Here is a 24466-nt window from a genome sequence, read left to right on the forward strand (position 1 = left end):
GGACTGAGCAGCTGCTGCATGTCGGCTTCATGTGGTGACCCATATGATCTGTTGTTGATGCTAATTTGCTTCGAAGCATGTTGTCTCTATTGTTCCAGTTCGCCTAGCAATTTGTGTGGATGAGATGCTTAGAAACATGAGGGGAAAAGAACTATAATTAGATATTTTAAATTGGCCAAGAGCTCCGACATTCTTTGAAGACCAGGATTCCACTCCATCTCCATCTATCCGTTCCATAATTATTCGATACTAGTTGAGGTGTCAGTTCAGCTGTTCTTTTACTTGTGTGAGAGTTGAAGCCTGGAGGAGGCCGTAGTGGTCGGAATTTGCGGTGACGGTCTCAGTAAGCTTCGAGTCAGAGGAAAACATCTGGTCGCGTCGCAGATCACTTTGTCGAACTTTACGCGATGGCGTTGCGTCGCGGGAGTGCAACACGACCCTGGAATGCAATGATCTGCAAGTAGTCTAATCCTAGAAAGTGGCACTAGGCAGAGGTAATGTTCCGAATGATGTCAAATGTCGTGCGCGGGAACCAATTAGGCGTGCTGGGTCTGACGTATCAGACCGAGGAGATCGTTAGATGTTCCAGGAGTAGGTAATCTGAGCGAAAGGAGAAAGAGCATCTCAGATCTGCATTTCGACATGCTCCGGAGACTACTTGTAGAGGCATCGTATTACCGAGTGTTGTCAACTGTCGACGCAGTTATTATGTACTAACTGCAGTAACACGTTCCTATCTCTTTCTCTCTCTTTAAAAAAACTGGAGTAACATATGTGCCCTACGAAAACAAATTTTATAGTAATTTTTTTTTACTAAAGACCTCTATGAGATCCTGATATAGTCACATATACTCTGATTCAACGGCTGGGCTAAAGAGGAGAGAGATGTAGAAAACACGTGTTATCACATGGAATGAGATCTTTAATAGGAATCCATCCAAGCAAACATGGTGGTCTAATTGTCATGAACGTGTTCTTGTAATTGGATCTTGATGAGTCCATAACTCATTCGAATATGATCAATACCGTCAATAATTCTTAAATTATACAAGATCCAATTACAAGAATACGTGCACGACAATTGGATCATAAGGTGAACTCGTTCCTTGCTATTTATGCTTGGATGAATTACTACTAAATTTTTGTAATATTTTATTGCTTGGATAAATGTGGGAGAAGCACCACAACCTTACACAGACGTCACCTCTTGAAGGCTAAGTCTACTCGAACTCGAGGCTGAGCTCTAGTTATGGTCGTGGTTGAGGTCGTAGTCGTGGTCGAGACGCAGTATAAAACATCAGTAAAACGGGCATAACTCTCTCATACGAAGTCCGTTTTAGGTAATCTTAGACATTCTGGAAAGCTTACAACGAGTACTTTCCAATGGATATGAGCTCGACTAAATATTCCTTATAGTTTAGTCAGAGTCAAAGAAATAAGATACTACACCACCATTTTAGACCTAGTTGGGTCTTGTAATCGTATCGGAGTCAGAGTCCAAGTTATGCATGCCTCTTTCCATGATTGCACGACCCTAGGTCGACCTTTTCATGTCTACCCTATATATACACAGTAGCCGTCGTAGTTTAGGCTCAGATTTTGCTTAGATTATTCTGTTTTATACATTTTCGTCGTTTGTTCAGTTTGTGGAATCCTAACTCGAGCACTTCATTGGTAATTAATAATATTCAGATTTCATCTACCTGTTCTTACTTGTTCTCGATTCGCTTGCAGGAAAAGCTTTCTTGGCGAGGTCAATCTCGTCTTGGTACGGTTGATAACCATAGACTAGTGGTGTAATGGTTGCGAGGGTTCTCGATCTATTCTGTTCGGAACCTTTAGATCATCAACGTCGAAACTCCACTAATCGACTTATCATATTACCTTTCGAAAGATTGGGCAAACGCGTATCAAGTGGTATCAGAGCCTCAGTTGCCCATTAGGCAATCTCAGTTATCCTCTTTGTTTCGCCGTTTTCCATTACCTAGAGTCCAAAAAATTGCCCCACAAAAATATTTAGATCTTAGTTTTTTCGCTGTCTAAACCACTTTGTGCCTTCGCAATTTTGTTTTCAATATTCACGTTGTTGAGTTTGAGTCTATTGTCGGTGTCTTTCTTGCTGATTGAGTCATCGTGATCTAGTTTCTAGTGTCGACTCTTGCTGTTTAGTTGTTGTGTATCTCGGTCTGCCCTTGTCTGCAATAGCCGAGATTGTGTCTCTAGTCGAGTCGACCATCAAGTCGTGTTCGACCACTAGTCGCTTTAACCATCTACTCAAATTCGACCACTAGTCGAGTAGACCATCAAGTCATGTTCGACCACTAGTCGCTATCCAAATGAAGACATTGACCAAAGAGAGACATAGAGCTCCTCTGCTGAGAGTTAATCAAGGGAAGATATTGACTAGAGAGTGAGCTCTATTGCCACTATTCAGAGTTCAAGTGAACAAATTGCCCAGGGAGAGAGCTCTACCGTCACAAATCAGAGTTCAAGTGAACAAATTCGTCTTCCCAATGACATACTATGGGACATCTTACTTTGCCTGCCAGCAGCTAACATCCACCACATCTGTTGCATGAACAAACAGTTTAGCAAGATCATCAACAACAAGGGCTTCCTCCATGACCACGCTCGATGCTGGTTGCCCCTACTACTATACATACCTGATATCATGGTCCACCATGGCCCCAAGCAGGACCCTCGCACCACCAGGTGGTCAACCTTGTCTCTTGCGATGTCCTCCTAGTCCACCACTTAATTGGCATTCTACTGGCCGCGCAACAAAGTGGTGGACATCCAGATATAGGGGTACTGCAACAATGTCATATTGCTCTCCCATCAGAATGACATATGCGTCTACAACCCCTGTACCAGCTATTGGGGACGGCTTCCCGCCATCCACTGGAAAATGCCATTGTGGCTTGCTACACTTACATCTTAATTTATTACAGTTTAACACCTACAAGTTTTTATGTATTTTCAAAATTTCTACTTGCGCATGTTGACTATTCGATGTGGATGTCATATGGCCTCCAACGTGACTGGCTCGACACATAATTTTGTTATGACCTAAAATTGATAACATAACATTTTACTTTTATAATTTAATAACATAATTTTAGACATGAATATATTTTATCTATAATATTAACTTGTCTCCCTTATTTTGACTCATTACCCTTCCATTGTTTTTAGTAACCTATGTTTACACAAAAGTATATGAAATAGCCATACTTCTCACTACACACTGTTTTCGTTTATTACACGAGTTACAAAAGTTTAGGACACGAAGGACTACCTGAGCCATTTAAAGATTTTGCATAAATCAGTGGATCCTTGCCACGTGGAGATGATATAATCAAAATATCCATGCCGGCTTAAAAAAATTAGACGTATGCAATATTTGGTCTCTTGGTGGGAGCTGGTTATGATGGTGACAAAGGCTGAAAGGAGATATTTTAACGGAGTGATTATCTACCCTCGGTGGAGTGTGTGGAAGAAAAGATACCGTATGATTTTCCAAAGAGGACGTTCATCACACACAGGAAGCTGGCTTTCAACACTGCTGGGTACACCTCCACGCCATCACCTGGAAAATGCCATTGCCGCATTCTACACAATGCCATCGCGGAGCCCTCTTGGGGGTGGAATGTAGTTTCGTCTGCTCTATAGGATAGTGGATCAATCTGGGCGCCTCGGAGCAGGGGGCTACAGGGAAATTGGTTGCCCAATGAATCCAGGCTCCCCGTTAGCGCTGGAGAAAGTTCTCCAACAGATCGTCCCTGCTTACTTGCTTGATTACGAAAGTCCACCGTCCATGATAAAGGGTAATCTTTATTGGTTCATACCGCCTTACTTGCTCCAAAAGTACTACATAGTAGCGTTTGAAGAATTCTGAAGAATTCCAGGTGTTCGAGATGAAGGGTAGGCTTGGCATGGCTGTCTTCAATCAGGTAATGACAGCGCTGAATGTGCGGGAACTTGATGGCGTCCAAGAAGCATGGGCTTGGAGACACCACATGCTTTTGCCGGTGGACGACATTCAGGCCAACAACGGCCTCCGCCGGTTTGGTGAACCGATTGTCTATGTGTTGTCTTCAAAGCTGGATGTTCTAATCTGGTTCCCTGGCACTCTTCTACAGGCTGATGTGCCAGTGGAATTGTGCAGCAAGATTACCAACATACGCAGAACTGGATTATGGACCGGTAAAACTTGCCTCGTGGGCGTGGTACTCTGAACATGCCGACGACGAGGGGAGCAACGGTGGTGGCGCAGGGTCTCTTCGCAGCGGTGAAGGCCGGGTCGGAGATGAGAGCACGCCACCCCTTGGGCATGCACCGGAACCGGCACAGGGACTTCACCGGCAGCCAGAGTTGGCTCTGGAGGGGGGCAAGAAGGATGGCCGCCCGGACCCCCAAAGCCCAGGGGCTGCCTCTCAGGTATACATGCATACTATTCGTGCAGTCCTAATCTGCCATTCCACCTCCTACGCCGTCTCTTTGGAGCAGCTACTCAACTTCCTGGTGGTCGACGCACCCTCGGTCATGACCTTCACCTCCTTAACTCCTTCGGGCCTCAGGCGTCACGTGGCACCATAATTTTCAGTAAAGTATCGTCCTCTTAGGAAGAAATAATTTGATAAAATTGATTACAATAAAGAAATTCTACAAGTTGAGAAAGCTTTAAAAGTTAATTACTTTTTTATTATGGTTGGTATGGCAAATATTAAACTATATTTGAAGAATTCTAAGTATTCAAAACTATATTTGGGTTTTTACTGAGCTCGATAACCTTAAAGTCATTAGATAATATTAAACTGAAAGATTATTGTGCTAAATTTGCAAATGCTTTCTCTCTAGATGGTTCATATGATGTTGAGTTAAATGATCTAATGTATAAGTTAGTGGTTATGTAATTGACTTTGCTAGATATGCTAATATCTTCTATGGAACTTTTTTAGTATGTCAGAGAAGCCGATTGTTATTCTAATATTTTTATTGTTTATCGAATCTTATTTACTGTGTTTTTTATGTGGCGTTAGCTGAAAAAAGCTTTTTAAAGTTGAAATTATTAAAGAACTATTTGAGTTCCAGAATGTCTCAGAAAAGATTAAATTGTTTGTCGACTTTATACATTTAGAAGTAATTGACGGGTGATATTGATATTAATACCAACATTAATTACTTCGTGTCTAAAAATGTTAGAAAAAATTATTTAAGTGGTCTTTAAAAAGTATTTAAGGTGAGCATTGTTTTTTATATACTTTAAGTGTTTATCGGAAACAAATTTTTTAATACACCAAATATTATCTTTACAATTTATATACTAATTATTTTTTATATTTTAATTTAATAAATATCATTTTTAGTTTTACTCTGAATCACTAAAATCTGAGGACCGTCCTGCCGGCAGCCTGGCCAGCACGTCGAAGATATGTCCACTGGCGGTAAGAACGAGACGCTGTCGTCAAAGATGATGTCCTCCGGCAGCAAGATAGAGACGCCGCCATCGGGATCACCTTCTAGATTCATCACGATCGTTTACTCGTTGCACTTGCGACAGGAAGAAAGAAACACGAACCCAGTAGCCGAAGAGCTTTGTTTAAATAGTAAGTCCTACATAGTATTTATACACATCTATACGAGTCTGACTATTAATTATAATTTATGAGACTTAGAAAATCTTTCATAAACTTATTCAGAGACTAAAAATACGACTTATATGTTTCATTTGAGAGATAGCTTACTAGCAGCAAAAAAACAAGTATCAGTTATAATTTTAAATGAAACTTGTTTATAAAAAATTATAATTTAAAACATAGTTTATTATTCAAGTTATAAATAAATGTAGCTCAAAGCTAGGTGAATATTCAATCATAATAGATCTCCATCTAAATACATGTATATTAAATTATATTGGGAATAGACAAATCTACGTGAGACTTTGAGAAGTGGTGGGGTTATTAGAATATATGGGTTTGACCTATTATATTTTAAGAATAATTCTCAATAAATTTCAAAGACCCAACAAGTGAAGGAAGGGTGTAGTTTTTAGTCCCACATTACTAATGAAGGTAAAAAGAGGCTACCTTAAAAAGAGTTGTGTCCTCTATCCCCTCAGCATATGTGGATAAGAGGATTGAAAGAACACATGCACGTGGGTGCTCACTTGCCTCAATGGGCCAAGCTAGGAGGGGTTGTGCCGTGGATAGGGCTAGGGACCGGGCGCTAGCGCACGTGGGGGGTGTGATCTCATTTTACAGTTTTATTCTTTTACTTAGTTAGAAATGATCAACACAATTATATACGAAAAATCGTGTCGGTTAGAGTTCGATCGTGGCACATCTCAACCAAACAGTTTTCTCTATATATACCTATTGTCCACCACACAAAAGAGACATGTGAGTTAGAGTTTTGCCTCTTCCTCTCTGTTGTGCCGTCACAGGTAGACTACTATATCCCGTTGCGCTAACGTACACCAGCGATCAAGAGAGTAGTTCTCTGGAACCCATTGCTCTTTGGGATCCTGCACCGGGAGAGGACGAATAAGATTTTTGGGAAGTGATCATCGCAATTGCTCATGATTTGCTTCTTCATCATCGTCTTCTGCATCATTATCATTGGGGGGGCTCTGTATCTCTTGTTGCCAATCCGTGCATTCGCTATGATCCATCTCTTATTTTCTCATATCTATCATGCTTGTTAGTACTCAGTTGTTTCTGTTATCGAGTATATTAGATAATTACATGCGTACTCTATTACAGACATGTCTAGGATATACTCTTGCTATATCATAATATTAGTCTATCTATTCATGTTCATAATTTATCTATGAATTAAACTAAATCTAAAAATGTATTTTATCCAACAATACTGATTTGGATTAGCGACCGCCTCCGAGTTGACCCAGGTTGCCGTGTGCGTGGCCTGGATAGTGGACACTGGACAATTAGCTGAAAATAAGAGTATTTACGGTCGACAGTTCTCAATCCTTCAATGCGAATCCAACAGCCGTTGGGTTACCTTCCTGACTTTTTCAGCAATGTTCTTCCTCCTAACATTCCTCTAGCCATTCACCTGCGCCTGCCTGTCGAATTCACACCTGCTGCCCTCGCCCCACTAAACTGGTGTCGTCGGGTTGATTCTTTGCCCCACCCTCCCTACACCACCCACTAGCCATCCTCCGTCTTCCACGGCTAGCGCCACCCAACCTGTCGTCCGTCATTGCTGCATGGTCACACTACTGTAGAAATCTTTATACAGGCGGTTCGAAAACCCCGTGTGAGATGCTTTTTCAAACCGTATGTAGCAAAGTGTCTCTATAAATTAGATTTATACAGGCAATTCCAGTATGTGAACCGTTTGTATGTGTTCAAATAATCAGTACAAACAGTTCTAAACTGAAATCATCTGTATGTGTTCGAATAGTGCAGACAGTTCTAGTATGTAAACAGTCTGTACTAATTATTTGTATAATATGGAACAATGCATGTACGTTCTGATTTTCCCAGATTTCATATGATTCTATTCCAAGATGCCATTCTAATTTCGAAAAGACATAAAGATGCATAAGTTCACATGGATAACACACAAACTGCAACATCACGAAAGCATTTAGCATTGTTCAGTGAACAGCATTCAGGACAGCCAACATAGTTCCGTTTTTTTGGCCTCACAAAGTATAAGTCCATCTAGATCCTACTACCAAAAGGACAACAAAATGCACAAGTCTACCACTACCATACTATTTCTGACACCATTGTTGCTGCTGATGTTTGCGCCATCCATGTCGCCGTCCATGAGAAAGAATTTCGACAAGTTTCACTATTCAATGAACTTATACCTACATGTATGACTAATAAGGTATCCGTGCGTTGCAACGGTTCCAAAATATATCTAATATTATTTATTTTATTTCTCACAGTAGATCAAACTTTAATTTGCCAGATTCATTCCCTTAGCATATTGATAAGTAACAGTTATGTATATGTTAGCGATTTGGTTTAACTATCAACATGAGCCATTTGATTTAAGGTGATGAATGGTTGAGATCCTTCGGATTGGATCTGCTTAACTCGTGCTTTTTATATTACAGCAAGGTGGTCCATGCAATTGCGCAGCTAGATATTGGGTCTTAAACATTCATAGTAATTAGTATATTTTAGTAAAAAAACCAATTAAGATTCATGCACGAGAACGAACTAATTTCAATAATTTGTTCTAAGTAGAAACAACCAAAGTAAAATTAACCTATAAAATTCGATTCAATCAAACAGACACAAATTAGAATTTCAATGCAACTTGATCTATTCTCTCAATTAATTGTGGCTAGGCTGAGCCAGCACACACAACTCGTAAGGTTGGATGGAGCAAGGCACAAAAGGAACTTAAAGAAAAAAGAAATTTGCTTTTATCTCATCCAAGATAGTGGAGAGTCCAAAAAATAGAGAAGTCTGTAGTTGAGCACCTATCTGAAGGCCCAATTGGCACGATAAAAATGCATTCATCTATTCATCTAAAAAAACTTAAGCAAAAACCATGTTCTCCATGCAGTTATTGATACAAATATTTTATCTATAAAATCAAAGGCATGCGCTGCATAGTGAAAGAATTACTAAAAGAGAGCCAGAGGTAGTCGGTGAAGCTACAACATTAGATGCTGGCCAATGAACATCATTTCATTTTACATCCTAATTTCTTGGCTATTTTACATACTAATTCCTGGCTTGTGACAACCCTGGACATGAGACCCAGTTAGTAGCAATGCAGCAGAAACATTGCAAATAAGCTCCTATCCACATTGACAGGACTGAGAAGAACTGCTATGGCATTAAGGAACTTTAAATCATACAAAATATGGGAACAAAAAAAATATAAAATTGGAAATAGAAGCACCGAATAGATATTGAAGCATCTAATATAATATGTCGCTCGCATATGTTACCTCATTGTTGTCTGCATGCAAAAGATGTGTCATAGAGTGCCCAAATATTAAGGACAAGAACTCTGCAGCAGCAATGTTCAATCTCCAAATTCAACTGAAACCTAAAGAAAGAAAGTTCAAGAGCCCAGTCTGCAACAAAAAAAAAAACAAATTAAGAAAAGCACAACCTAAAAAAAGAAGAGGATATTTGACTTTTAAAAAAAGACTCGAGCATTAGAACTTTTGGTGTTCTTGTTATGAACACATGGGATTGATGAAAGGCATCCTACTTAATCAGATGATATATTTGTCTGCAAATGATGTTCAACATGAATTTACTGCTAGTACTTTCCTTGATGAGTCTGCAATCAGGTGTACAAAACATAACTCCAGCTACGAAATTCTTATGGAAAAATACGATTAACATCCAAACCAAACAACGACAAATTCCAAGCAAAGACAGAAGGAGGTCTGCAATAGTGTAGTGTAGGCCCGATGTGCAACAAGAACTGATGTGCAGCAACAAATGAAGAAGACGGGCTTCTGTTTTACCCAGCAAAGAAAAAGAAGAACTGACATGCAGCAACAGAGAAGAAGAAGAACAGGCATCAGGTAGCTTAGGTTGGAGGCAAGCAACAAGGCTAACATGCCCATATTCAGCAGGTGAACAAACAGAAGACCATCCCGTGAAGTGCAGATGCTTTAGAGGCATATTAGATTAGTCCAGCGGTGCTACATAAAAAATTCAGAAGAAGAAAGTCATGGAGACACTTCAAATACTTCGTGTAGCTGTTTCTGAGTTCAGAACAATGCAAAACAAACCCGGCCGGCTTCAGAAAATCATCGCGTGTGGCCTAGAAAGTGTTAAGCATTGCAGATTTTGTGAGATTCAGAAGACATCACCAGATGTGTCCTGTAGAATTATGCAAAACAAGCTATAGGAAGACCCTCAGAAAATTAGTACTGCTCATCAGTACAAGATGCGTAAAAACAGACCGGTAGAGCTGACTTAAAATATTTATGCCGTATTAGCTAGAAGGTGTTTAGGCTTCAAATATTTATGAAAACCACATGAGTTCCTTGAGAGTGCACTGTAAAATTCTATCTTCAGATTATTAGAGTGATCAAAGAGGCCACACATAAATCCCGAAGCCTGTTAGCAGCAAACGGCTCAGTTAAACTACGAGGCCGAGATTACAGAATTTCTCCAGCATGTTTGGCCCTCAAATTACCATGATGAAATCCAGAGTTTTCACAAAACCAATCATGATTTTTACAAACTATTTAGGTCACCCCGCCGGTGTGCGAGTCCTTGGCGTTAGTGCTGGTGGCAGATGCGGCGGCCACGGCAGCAAGCACGTTATCCTCGATGACACACACGATGGCCCGACGATGAGCCTGTCAACCTTGGATTGTACATGGATCTCCAAAGGTTTACCACTTTGCATTGAGTAATCATTACGTACTTAAATTAACTGACAAGTCAAATCGTGCAGGCAGGAACCACTCCATCTGAACAAACTCAATTCAATATGAGAGAGAAAGCAACCTGCATAGATGAACTCGGTTGTTTTGATCTCACCAGCGCATGTGCCGACGTCCCAATCAACAGCGTCGTCCTTCTCCAACACGCGTCCCCGCCGGCACCGCTGTCACTGGTGGAGGCGGAGCGAGCCACTGGGCAGTGAGTCCTGGGTCGGCTTGGTGGTGGTAGAGGCGGAGCGGGGACCTAGTGGCGGCTACTCCTGCTACTGACCGGCGGCAAGGGGACGACAGAGCAGAGAAGCGACGGACCGACAGAGCGGAGGAGACAATCTCGTGGTGGGCAGTTCAGTTTGGGGAGGTGGGGCAACGGTTTCCTCAAGAGGTGGGGGCATGGTTTACAACGGTTTTTTATTTCGTGGTTTTTCTGATTTTTATCTAGTTTTTTATTAGATTAGATGGGAGGTGGGATAGGATGGGAGGTGGTACGACGAAACTGGTGTTTTATATTAAGTAGAGAAGTAGAGATTAATGTTCAGATGGTCTCTCATATTCAAACTTTCCAGCTTTCACAGTCACCTGCATACAATGCAGAAAAACAGTAGAAATAAGGACCATATACTTTAAGCACTGGAACAATGTGACTAAAGGAATATGCAATAAATTCATTGTATACTGATTACTGAAATATAAAGAAAAAAGTGCAAATGTGTACCAGCCTAGCAAAAGTTTGATCAGCTAAGCACAAACAAATTCATTATGACGGCATATCTTTCGAGAGCAAGTAACTTATGGGATATGCACACAACATGAATTGTATTTCTGACATTCTATTTCTTTAGTAAACTATGGTTAACCAAACACACATCCATGTAATTTTTTTTCATTTCTCTATCTTTAAAATAAATGCGTTAGAGCATATACCAGTAGCTCAAAACCAGTTAGGGCAACCACTCTATTTATAACTGAGGAGACCCATAGATGGACATCACCCTGAAACAGAGGTTTGATCAACTTATATCCAAGTTCATGGCATAAGTCATGTCAAATTATCAGTTTGCTACTTGCATTCCTATAAAGTAAAGAAATTTAGAATAGCTCTGAAGAACATACATCTTGCTCAATTCGGTCCAACTGGTTGCATTGTTCGCACTTTCTAAACTGAAGCTTTACTCGGTATCTTCTTATTCTTGCTCCTGCTATCATCACTCAGAGTCCTATTTCGATCCCCAGAATAGGCAGTGGAAGACCCAAAGAAAAATAATCTTCTAATCTTTTAGGAGCGTGGAACATCCATAGATTCCCACAAATGAGTACCTGCATGGATCAGATGTTGCTTAGACAAGAATTAACCATGAAATAAATCAGTTAGCAAGTTGTACTGCTGAAAAAGATTACTTGACCCGCAAATAAAATCTTGAATAAGCCAAATAACACACCAAACCGGGAACAACTCAACACGAGAATTGGGGAACAAAAACAAAAAAAAAGAAAACCTACAAGAAAGTCCGAGCAATTTCATGCATCCTACCACTTCCTATCTCCTGAACTGACATATGAGCAAAGGGTAGAAAAGACGAAGGTATACCAGATCCGACGAGAGGATGTGGTCATCGATGTTGCGCTTCTCCAGGAGCTTGGCAAAGAGCCCCGGCCAGTATGACTCTAGGTTGTGGAGGATGAGGACGGCGTAGGTGCAGGCGACCTCACTGGTCGACATGGCGGTAGGCGGCTTCCTCTCACCGAACGGATCTGCAGTCTCAGCAAAGAACAAGACGAGCACTAAGTCAATCTCCGACACGGCGGCGAGCGATGAAGGGAGCGAATCGGCTGAGGAGGCACGCGTTACCAGAAGGAGAGACGAGGCAACGAAGTGTGGAGGCGCAGGAGGCAGGGGGACTTCGAGGGTGCTGCGTGCTAGGGTTTCGCTCGTGGCAAGTGTTTGGGCTGAACTAGAATGTAATGTGGATACGTTGCTATGGATTGACTAGACTGTAATTATACATAGAATTAGTAATAGTATAGATGGCTTATGTTTGGAGTTATCTATATTATTAGTACAGACAGCTCTCATTGTGAACCGTCTTTATTGGAACGTCTAACTAAGTTAGAACTGCTCATCATCATTTTCGCAGACGATTCTAGTTTAGAGCTGTATATGATATCCTTTGATAGACGGTTCTGCAAATCTGTCTGTATATGAACATCTCACTAAATAGATTCTGTAATAGTATCAGTCGCCTCTCAAGATCATCCCTCTAAGACTGGCAATGATGAATCCGCATCCCAAAGCTAAACCTCTTCTCCCGAACGTTGTCGGTGAGCATTGACTACAATAGAGGTCATTTTCAGGCGATTGAGAAGTAGGAAACATGTAAAAGTTCATTCACCTTCGCTTCGAGGCCGCATTCCAGGTCCATGCTGAATTGAAGGTGTGCGATCAACATGGATCTTAAATCAGCTTATATTTTAAATCAAATGGAGATTTCAAATTTTGATAGGATCATTATTATAAATGCTTTAAGTTTTCAAGTAAATTATAGTAGTACCAAAGATACAATAATCCTACTTAATTACTTATATGATAGACCTTGGCTCTGTTTTCCTTGTCCGTCCCATACGTTTCAGAGCGCTATCCAAGAACAACCGGCGGTGCATGGTATCGGGACTTCTCGATAATCATGGGATATGAAAATATGACACTGATGAGGAATAAATAATAAATAATTAAATAATTATATATTTTAATATAAATACGGTATATCCTTAGAGTGGTTATGCACCTTACATGTTTCTTTAACATGATACGGTAGATTCCACTATCATCATGGGTAAATAAAACATATATCGATATTCCAAACAATTTATTGTGTTGTACACAGAAACTATCCCTAGATTAAAAATGAGTCTTCCAGATATCTAAAAGTAATAAATATGAGAAGGTTAGTTTAAGTACCACACTGCTCCTCATTAGAGATCACCCAACTATACAGGGAGATAGAGGGGCTAAGAGCATCTCCAGTAGCTCCTCCATCACGCCCTCCATCCCACCCTCTAGCGAAAATGCCCTAAAACCGGTCTTCAATAGCTCCTCCATCATGCCCGCTATATTGACATACCATCCATCCCCAGCCTCTCACACGCCAAATCTGGCGTCCCTCTCCCTCATGCAATCCCTCAAGTGTCGCTCCCCCATTTACTCCCGCCACCATCATGAGCTCTCGCCCTCGACCTTGCAGTAGGATCGGGACTGAGTTGCACCATCGACCGGAGGTAGGTCCCCATCCCACCTCTCTCAGGTCCAGCACTTTTCGACAACGACGAACTCTAGGTGGCCTGCCGAGGTGGTGACAAAGGCGGCGATGGTGGTGACGGTGGCTTCGAGGTGTTCATCGACCTCATCATCGACATGTGGGCTCCGTTGCGGGAGCTATTCGTTGGGCTATTGGGTGAGCTTGCCGCAGATGAGGTTGGTGATCTGCAGCACCTCGTCCTCGAATCCGATCTTGGTGACGAGGTTGCAGATGACGGACAAGATGCACTCGAGATCTACAGCAAAGGAAGAACAAGGCTCAATTCAAGAACAAGCAAGTGTTTATTTGGAATCGAGGGAGGAAGATAAAGAGGGATATGCCTTTGTCCAGGATGCACAATGGGGAGGTGAAGAGGAGGTCGACGGAGGCGAGCATGAGGGAGGCCATGTCGAGCCACCGGCCGACGAGGATGTGCTCCTGCTCCTCGATGCAGAGACGGGTGACCTTTGGGTCAGTGACCTCAGGCCCCGCGTCGGCCTAGGTGAGCTTGGCGGTGAAGTGCACCACCGCAATCATCGGCTCCTCCTCCATTGTGTTCACGATCAGGGCCGGTCCTGAGATTTCAGTGGTCCGGGGCGAAACTAAAAATGGGGCCCATTGAACATAAATATTGAAATATTTATATATCAATTACAAAGATAATATTCTGGGTAGAGTCCATGAGCATTTACGATAAATTTGAACAACCTGGAATGCGTCCGTTACGGTAAGTTGGAACAAAATTATTGTAAATGCTCGCGGGAACAAAATTGTGAGGGATCGGAGTACACGTACGTATGCTGCATTAATGCATGCTAGCTAGGTAGAGATACTCACATGATTATGTACAACTTGCTACGTGCAGCTCTAGGTACTCATCGGTATATGCAGTAGGTAGCTTGCAGCAATAGTAGCTTTGGATCTATCTGCTCGCAGGTGCTAGCACCACAGTACAAACGCTGGACCCATTGATTGCTGGAGTGAGCGGAGACCTTTCCATATTTCAAACGTGCAATCTCAGCAAGGGTCGGATCCATTTGAGGTGGAGTAGAAACTATAGAGGAGAAAAATTAGCAACGAAAACTCATATGGTAATGACTAATGCATGTCCTCGATCGAAGTTGCGGGCATGTGGGAGACGGAGGAAATTGGACTATGTGGATGGAAGAAAACACGAAATAGGCAAACAACCAAATAGGCTAGGTAGGTAGGTTACTTGATTTTTTATGGACCGGAGGAACCATGCCACTTGTGTCCTACCGTGCGGACTGCTAGGCCTATCTGCTACTTACCTAGTTCTATCTGTTGTCGTACTGTTAGGTATGCATACTATACACAGGTACACGAGGAGTGGCCCCTCGGTTTTGGGGGCCCGGAGCGGCCGCCCCGCTCAACCCCCTCAGGGCCGGCTCTGTTCACGATTGTCGCTATCTTGTTGTTCCTTCACTGTGCTTGAGTTGGAGCTGTTGCTACTGCTTTCTCTGCCGAAGAGGGTAAGGAAGGAGGATATTAGGTACGGGAGATACCCAACGCCATAATCCAACAAGTCAGGCACCCAACCTCACACTACAACCGTTGGATCAACAATCAACGATTGGCAGTAGATGGATACATGACAATAGTGGTTTAGATGGCAAGAGAGATTTTGGTAGTTATAAGATATTTTTAAATTATAGGAAAATGGAATATGAAGAGTGAAATATATATAGTTTGTTGAAGTGTTTAAGAGATGGAGAGAGAGAATTGTTTTGAAGGGCACGCCATAAAGATACGAGGGTCTCGTTTGGATGTGTAAGAGCAACTCCAAAAGAAACGTTATCACCCATGCTATTTTAATTTTTAGCTAGAAGGATCAAAAACCGGTCTTCAACAGACACGCTACCGCCCTTGCTATTTTGGCTCACACTTCATCCCGCTCCTCCTACACGCCAAATCTGGCATGTCTCGCCCCCACGCCATTCCCCAACCGCCGCTCTGCCCCGTTCGCTCCCGCAACCATCCGGACTCTGCGTCCCCTGTTCCTCTTCCTTCTCCCCGAGCACATCTCCGAGCCACACCGCCATAGCCAGGGCCACCCCTCATCTCCTGCCTCTATCAAAAAATCCAAGCCGCCCCTTCCTATCTCAATCCAGTTCAAATCGCTGCCGCAAATGAGTTGAACCCTCGTTCTTCCTTCTTGGGGGATAAGTGTGTGTGTGTTTCTTCCCATTTTTCATTGTAGATTTCTTTGATGTTCGTTCGATTTGTTGTTCTTCATGAGGATCATGTGTAAAATACGGTATATATGCTAATTTTGCCGATCCTTTCTGCAGTTTGAGGTAATATGTGACTCATGCTTTCGTAATATGTGACCCATCCTTGTTGCGATCTGAAGGCCTGATATTTTTCCATCAACTGGACCTGAATTTGCAGGAACAACATCTAGCAATTTCGGGATTTGTCACAACACCATCAAAGTGAACTGGTAAATTCTTTCTTTCTTGCAGCTTTAATGCATTTCATACTGCGGCGAAGCAGGGCCATATGGGTTAGTTTTATTTCTTTCATCATTACTTATAATTTATTGAATTTGATCCTGGTGAGTTCTATGTGCCAAGTTCATTAGTTGATTATTAGGCTAATGTAGATTGGAATTCTTTAATATGTGGATTCGATGGCTTGTGCTTGCAGTTCGGTGTGACCATTCATATTGGTTTATTTGTGCGTGCAGCTGGTATGTTTATAAAAATTGACTTGTATCCCATTGACTTCTGCAAATCTCTGTGATCATGGATGCTCATCTTGTGCAACATGAGGCTGGAGTAGACTTGAGGCCAAAAACAATGATCACAGATGACCTTTTGGACTTGGACCGGAGAAAATTGCAACCTGATGCTAATTGTTTGGAACTTTGTTGACCATTGTGATTATGCGGCATTTGCAGCTGTTGTGCTGAATGTCTATGGAACCGGTATTTCCCGGCTGCTGCCCTGCTCTAGCGAGGACGGGAAGGAGAGGGCGAGAGAGAAAAAGAGAATGACATGTGGATCTATGAATATATTGTTAGTTATAAAATATTATTAAAAATAGAAGAAAGAATATGTAGGGTGAAATATAGATATGTTGTTAGAGTGATAAAGTAATATGAAGGATAAATTTTTATAGATAATAATCTATATAAAGATATGAATGATATATTATAGATGGTTTGTTGGAGTTGGTATAACTTCCGTGATCTCTATGACCCTACGGAGGGTCTCGTGTAGATGCTCTAACTTCCGTGCGGCCGCTTCCTCCCTTTTTTTTTCCAACAGCACGCACGCACGCGGCCTCCTCCTCCTCGTCTCCTCCCCTCGGCCTCGAATCGATCATCTCCCCCAGCAAACTGGAGCACCCTATCCCCAATCCCACGTAGGCCTGAGCCGGAGACCACCGAGTGAGCGTGGCCAGCCCACCGTCCGTCCGTCCATCCGTCCGTTAGTTCACCATGCTCAGGGTCGCAAGCAGGCGCCTCTCGTCCGCCCTAGCCTGGCGCCCCGCCGCCGCCGCCAGGGGCCCCCTCGCCGGCGCCCTACCCGGCCACAACGACGACGGAGACCGCGAGCGCAGGCCGCGGTTCGTCATCGACTCCCCCTTCTTCGCCGCCGCCAGAGGTATGTATCCGGATCGCCCTTCCTTGCCCTTCCTCCGATCTGCGCGAACGCAGGTAGACGGGTATACTCGGGTGGGATCCTAATACAAATCCTAGGGTTTCGGAGCTCGCGGTGGCCGTTGGTGTTGGGTCCGTGGTCTCTGATCTGCGGTGTGAGGCGAGGTGCTTTGATGCTGCAGATGCTCGTTGATCTGTATTTGTGTTTTTTTCGTGCATGTGTGATGTGTTCTTAAATCGCGCCTTAGGACTTAGGACTGCCTGATTGCGATTGTTGGGTTGAGAGGGTTCTTGCGGTTCAGTCATCGTCTGCGAACAAGTTTCGTTTTTGCTTTTTCAATTTTCATGATGGCCGTTGGAACTGGATGGAATATGGAACAGGAGAATGGATTTTGGGTTGCTTAGTCTGAATTCTGAAGTTTTAGGTAACATGCACCGGAACTTTATGCAAATTCTGTTTGCATGAACACTGTCGTCATGTGAATTTCTAGGCATGTGATTGGGGGCGCGGTCCCATGTGTGTGACTCCGATGTGCGGTGTTTAGTGGGGTGTGTTCACACGGACGCTTTGTCCTTGTAATCGCAAAAAAAAAAGAAGAAATGACAATTCCTCACGATTCACATTAAGGTGGAGCAATTGGTTCATGCACACTAGTATTTTGCCTCTAGTTATTCTTAATTCTAGTTTTTTTGTTCGTTCTGTTATTCAAATACCTCAATGGGCATATCGTTCTTGTATCAAAAGTACTCTTAGATTTTTCCCATGGACAATGGCTGCACAAGAGCATATTGATGTGAATAGTGGAGTCCAAAAAGTAACAGTTTTAAAGCCAGTGAAAAAGTTTCCATGATATCTTGGTTGATGTGGCGATAGTTGTGATGCAAATTTGGCTCTTTGGAGCTAATCTTAACCCTCAAGGAAGGCTATTTTCTTTATTTGTATCCGTCCTTCTGTAAACTAAGGCTGTCGTTTACCTTGACATCTGACACATTGTGGAGGAAATTCTGTTTCTTGAATGTTCTATGAGTTATTAAGTTCTTATGTTCTACTGAAATGACGAGTCTAATTTGCAGTTGACATTTTTGGTTGAATTTCTTCTGAAGATTTGCTAAATCTATTATCATTCTAATTTAGTACAGATATTGCCTAGTGGCAGAGAATTGTGTTGCGTATGAGGGTGAGTGTTGAATTTAAGGACGTGTACTGTTATGCTCAAATGTTTCCATCCTAAGGAAACAATGTGCCATTGTAGTTATTAATTTCTGTAAATTAATTGATGTCCTCTATTTGCTCTTGTATGATTGTATCTAGTTACATTGTTACTGCTATCATGGTAGACTTGTTGGTGCATTTGAATTTGGACCAACATTGTTTTAAATTATCCCAGTGCTATACTACTGCATGTGTGGTGGTTGCCTTCTTGTCCATTTGGTTCTCTCCACTAGTTTTGGTATAAATCTTTAACCACTAAAAACCTGTTATCTTGCTTAGAAATTGTTTTTTTTTTTTGGTTTACAAGTCTGTTGATAATTCAAATATGAATCTATTTCTTTTAGTTGTTTGATGTAAACTAATGATGATGTGTAGCTTAACTTTTGACGTATTGCTAAAATAATTACTTAGCTCATATTGTCTGAATGTGCAGCAATATCTCTTTGAATGTCACAGTTTGTTAGAATGCTTTAAGAATGTTAATTGTATAGTTCACTTGTTTTTGTCATTTTATTTTTCCTGTGTACAGATCAACCACATTGTTATCATGTTATGTGTTTCACAAATCTTGATCTGGGTGTGATATGTTGATTGCTTAGCATATCATCTATGCTCGTTGGTACACTACTGTTTAATTCTAGTGAAATGCTCTTGTGTTCGGTCGTGCTGCATGTGTTAACAGAAGCCTGGGTTAAAGGCATATAATGTAGTTCCTTATTTCGAATGCTAAAGATTGATCAGAAGCAAATAAAGGAGTTGAAGAGTGTTTATCCCATGTAGTGTATAGGTAGCGAGCAGTTATGGCAACAGAAAATAGTGAACACTTGTCACTAAAAATCTTCAAATTAACCATTACAATGGCATCCTATCTTTTAGTAATACGATGCGATACTGTTTAAGTGCAACTTTTAGCAGCGTGGTCTATTCTGCTGTTATGGATTATTTTCCCGCTAGTTCTGGGTTGTGTTTGTAGTTTTCATGTGCTACTTTCTGACATTAAGGTACCGTTGTATTCAGACATTATAATGCTACTGTTGTCTTTGTACTGTTTTTGTTCTTCTATTGATAATATATCATCTAATAGCTCTCTCGTGCAGGGTTCTCGGCTGAAACCCTTGTTCCAAGAAACCAGGACCTAAGCTTAGCTGAGCTCCCAGCAACTGTGGCAGCCATGAAGAATCCCAGTGCAAAAATTGTCTATGATGAGTATAACCACGAGCGCTACCCACCTGGTGACCCCAGCAAGCGTGCATTTGCCTACTTTGTGTTGAGTGGTGGGAGATTCATCTATGCCTCATTGTTGCGTTTGCTCATCTTGAAATTCGTCCTGAGTATGTCAGCAAGTAAGGATGTGCTGGCGCTTGCCTCCATTGAGGTTGACCTCTCAAGCATCGAGCCTGGCACCACAGTAACCGTGAAGTGGCGGGGCAAGCCAGTCTTCATCAGGCGAAGGACAGAGGATGACATCAAGCTGGCCAACAGCATTGACATTACATCTCTCCGTCACCCGCAGCAGGACGCAGAGCGTGTAAAAAATCCTGAGTGGCTAGTCGTCATTGGTGTGTGCACTCATCTGGGCTGCATTCCTCTCCCCAACGCAGGAGACTTTGGTGGTTGGTTTTGCCCGTGCCACGGTTCACACTACGACATCTCCGGTAGGATCCGGAAGGGCCCAGCACCCTTCAACCTGGAGGTGCCAACATACAGCTTTTTGGAAGAAAACAAGCTTCTCATCGGCTGAGACTGTTGTCTGTAGTATTGGTCCTATGGTACTTTAATTTTGTGTTTGATCGACAATTACCTTTTTTTTGTTGCCTGGGTATACCTTTGTTCGACTGTTATCTATGAGTGCAGTGTTGTTGCTGGCACCTGACAGTAATGAATAACCTGCTGCTACTTTAATACTGTTCATTAATGTCAAGTTTGGGTCTCTGTTTCCTGAGCTCAACGGGAACGATCTTGTAATACCTTAGCTGTCACAGTCCATTTTATTCAATCTCGTACATGTCAGTAACTTTCTCAAATTGCTCGGATGAGAGAACTTGATGTACACTTACAGCCCGCATGATGTGTCGGGTTATAGTGGTAGTTATATGAAAGATGAACTGTCCGCTGTTATGTTGTTCGAATGGCTGTCAACTCTTCGTATGCCTTTTTCTTTTATTTTCTTTTTAAACATTTATTCATATGTTGTTGAAGCTTTGCTTGGCATTATGTGTGACGATGTAAAGGTTATCTGGACGAGTCTGGATGACATTTTGGTGATCCAATGTAAAATTCGGTGTGCTATCTGACCATGAATACAAAGTGATGAAGCACGAACGGCCGGTGATGGGTTAGGTACTCGGATGGTTACGTTATTTATTATTACTAATTAATTGTCCGTGTGTTATAATAAAAGTATAAATATTAAATGCGATAACATTAAGTATGATTTTAGATATGGAGATAATAGATGCGCTGTAAGAGTGCCGCTGAATGATTACATCGGGAGCGATATCATAATTTGATTCTAGATAGGATCTAAAAAGAAATAAGAGATTATTCACTAATTTCTCTTCTAATTTTTTTATTATTTTTATTAGTAAAATGTATCTTATATCCGTAGCTGGTAATGAGATAGAGAAGCTGGAGAATGAGGTTGGATAATAAAATTGGATAATTATTTGAATTTTAGAGGGTTTTATTAGATGAGAGGAGAAAAGAGGAAAAAATGATGTAAGAATCAACTCGTATTTTATACAGCAGAGATTATAGTGGATTTGAGTACGCTTTGGAATAGCCGTGATTTTTTTTTCTTTTTTTCTGGACGAGTGAAACTCTGGACGCGCACCACCCAAGAACAGCACTGTGCCCATCCGCTCGCACGACTCACGTAACAGTATACTCAAATCTCTGGATTCTATTGAAGCTCTGGATTTGATTATGTACTTGCAGTTTGATCCTAGGATAACTGGATCTCTACTGTAGTTTTCGAATAATTTTAGGAGAATCAGTACAGTTTCTGCAAGAGTCTAACTGATCTCGTGAAGTGTCATGGCTATCGTTTTGTGAGCGAGAGCGAAATTGGCATCCCAAGTCAGACCAGACTAGTTCCGTGTCTGTTTCTTTTCCCTTTTATTTTGAACTATTAGGCGACACGTCAATCAATTCATTTCGAAGCACATGATGGAAGCAGATTGATCGATCCATGCTGATAGGGACACAAGTGATCTAGCAAGTTCCCTGGTAGTTGATCATACTAGTTCGGGATTATGCTTTCACCTAACATTTGTTTTTCTTTTGGAAGACTTCACCTTACATTTCTGATTCGGTGACTGAGTGATTCTGTTATCTTCCTGACTAAGAAAATTATTATCACCCTACAACTTAAGAGCCCTGGAGTGCTATGCGTACAGGAATACCGAGGCACCCTGTATTACTTTTTCGAGCGTCAGGGGCAGAGCTTGTTGGAGGTCAGAGGAGCTAACGAAAGTATGAAACTAAGTATGCATTTCAAGCTTGTCCCCTCTACACTTCTGGAGTTCTGGTCAGGCTTCCCGACATGGCAAACATGATGCAGTGCAATGTCGGAACTTGGTCGTGAGATCACGGAAAAAAATATAAAAAAAATAAGGAAGACATTATTTACATTTTTAGAAATTTTGAGGAACTCTTTGTAGAATAGTAAGAGCACCAATGATTGCTTAGTGATAGCTTGGCATACAATCAATTAAGATTATTACTTTAGGTTGCTTCATTGGAAAAGAAGCCCACGAAATTCCTCATTTCCGGTTTTCTTCACCATAAGTCTTGGCCTTCCACGGTTATAAACTAACATATCATATCAATTAACAGTGACTCCACAAAAATACAAAGATACAATGTGATGTATTGAATTGCTATCCCAAACTTAAATTATCTATACGAAAGAACAAGGAACGGCTTTACAACAGTCTTCTTCGGCACAGCCGCACAGGGATCTGCTTGTTTTTTCAGAAATTGACTCTCTTTATAATGTGGCACAACTCTTGCGTAATTTGTCATTCTCTATTAATACAATGTTTATCTACGAGGACCAATATGATGATGTAGATTTGTACAATTGATTCTTAAAAGAACTTTGTTTTGCGATATTTCCCAATCATATTGTAGACTTGCAAAATGTACTTTCCTTCTCAAGTTTAAACAAACTCATAATCACAAGTTTAGTTGCTCACCTGCCAAAGTAGTGTCTTTTTCCACACCAAGTTTCTCCAATTATAAAATGTGCTAATATCAGCAACATAGCCTTGGTTAGTACTCATAATCCTGGTCAAAGGTGTTTCCCTACTTACTTGCCCTTGACCCATCCACTCCCTAAACTTTTTTTATTTATATAGCTTTAATATAAAAATTGTAAATATATGTATTCGTTTTGAAAAATTGCAAATCCAGACTCGTGTCGTCCGTTAAAAGTGCAATATGAACAATAAAAAATTATAACGTTCCAATGCTCTCAAAATTCAAACACTATCAAAATAGTCATGAAAATTCTGAAAAAAATATGTAGTGTAGAGGACACTATAATCTAGCTCCAAAAAAATTCAACTCACTAAACTTTGTCTTTTTTGTTTCTTATTGCACAAGTCATAATTTTGTCTTAATTTTTTTGAGAGCTACATTATAGTATCCTCTATACCACAAAATTGCTTTAGAATTTTTCATGATAATTTTGATAGTGTTTTAAAATTTGAGAGTACTAGAACGTAATATTGATTACCCTTTTAATAATTAATTAATTAGATTAATGTACATAAATGTTTTTACCATAACAATAAAATACAGCTTAATTAGAGAGACAATTAAGCAACGCTAAGTAATTAGAATTAATTACTAGATAACGTTAGTTTAGTGTTATAGCTTAGATTAATTAATCCGACACTTAAGCACGTATAATTGCCTAGATGTTTACTTATGCATATATGTATACGTGCTCACATACATATAGACGTAATTATCACACATACGTTGATATCGATACACATGCAGTCACTTACATGTAGAAATCATAAATTGTCGCTTTTCGGCAGTTAAGTTAATAGACGCTCACCTAGTTAATAGTAACTTGTTTAAGATTTCTCTTAAGTTAATTAAACAATTAGGCTAACAACTTAACCTAGCTTCACTAAATAACCTCGCTAGTCTCTATATGTTAGTTTCGCTTAGCTTAGAGTTGACGATCGTCTTTCCGCTAGGTTAGCTTTCGTCTTTTTCCCCAGTCATTCTTCTTTTGCTTTGTTGTTTCTGTTGGTTTTGTTCTGTTGCCTAGTCATTGTGCGTATTTCGTCGTTAATCTACGTAGGCTCGAAGTCAAAGTTCTAAGCAAGAACGTGAGGAAGGAACTAAAGGCGATGCCGAATGATGAAGAATCCAAGAGACTCAAACGACAAGATCAATCGTGAATTAATCTTTGTAAAGGCAAATCGTATCTCCTTGATCATATTGAACCTATTATTTTAAATAATCTATATGATCAATTAAAACTGAATTTATTATCGCATATGTTATGTATTGCACTTTTCCAAACTGATTGTAGTAGTTAATCCTATCAAACAATTATCATGCCTAAAATATTATTGTCCAGAATACATATAGCCCTAGGAATTTCCTGTCGTTATCTATATTAATGTCGAACGACGCTTTGATGTCTAGCATGCTTTGTTCCTCCGCTTGCAACGGTTGGAGGTTGAGCATATCGCATGGGTACAGTGTACCACTTCTGCAGAGTGTAAACTTATTTAAATAACCATATCCACAATCATGGACATGTGAAAGCATGGTCATACTTGATTAAACTCTAGGTGCATGTGTCTTGATAAGTGAGTATGTGGACTAGATGTCCATGTGACGAGGTTACTGGCTCAATCCGCTAGGATCTGTGTGGTACTAAAGGTACACATGATGTG

At 41.1% G+C, this 24466-nt stretch overlaps 1 protein-coding gene and 1 long non-coding RNA gene across 2 annotated transcripts; both read left to right on the forward strand.

Moving 5' to 3' along the window:
* Positions 1-15496: 15496 nt before the first annotated feature.
* On the forward strand, positions 15497-16521 carry LOC133917513 (uncharacterized). Its single transcript, XR_009909692.1, has 2 exons — positions 15497-16016; positions 16111-16521. It is a non-coding gene; the product is annotated as an uncharacterized LOC133917513 (long non-coding RNA).
* Positions 16522-16925: 404 nt separating this feature from the next.
* Positions 16926-20668, forward strand: LOC133919002 (cytochrome b-c1 complex subunit Rieske, mitochondrial-like). The gene is made up of 2 exons (XM_062363179.1): positions 16926-17330; positions 19637-20668. Exons 1-2 carry the CDS (start codon positions 17165-17167, stop codon positions 20278-20280), a joined length of 810 nt encoding a protein of 269 aa, XP_062219163.1. The 5' UTR covers positions 16926-17164; the 3' UTR covers positions 20281-20668.
* The last annotated feature ends 3798 nt before the right edge of the window (positions 20669-24466 follow it).

The sequence above is a fragment of the Phragmites australis genome, chromosome 5 (assembly GCF_958298935.1).
Source record: "Phragmites australis chromosome 5, lpPhrAust1.1, whole genome shotgun sequence".
NCBI lineage: Eukaryota > Viridiplantae > Streptophyta > Magnoliopsida > Poales > Poaceae > Phragmites > Phragmites australis.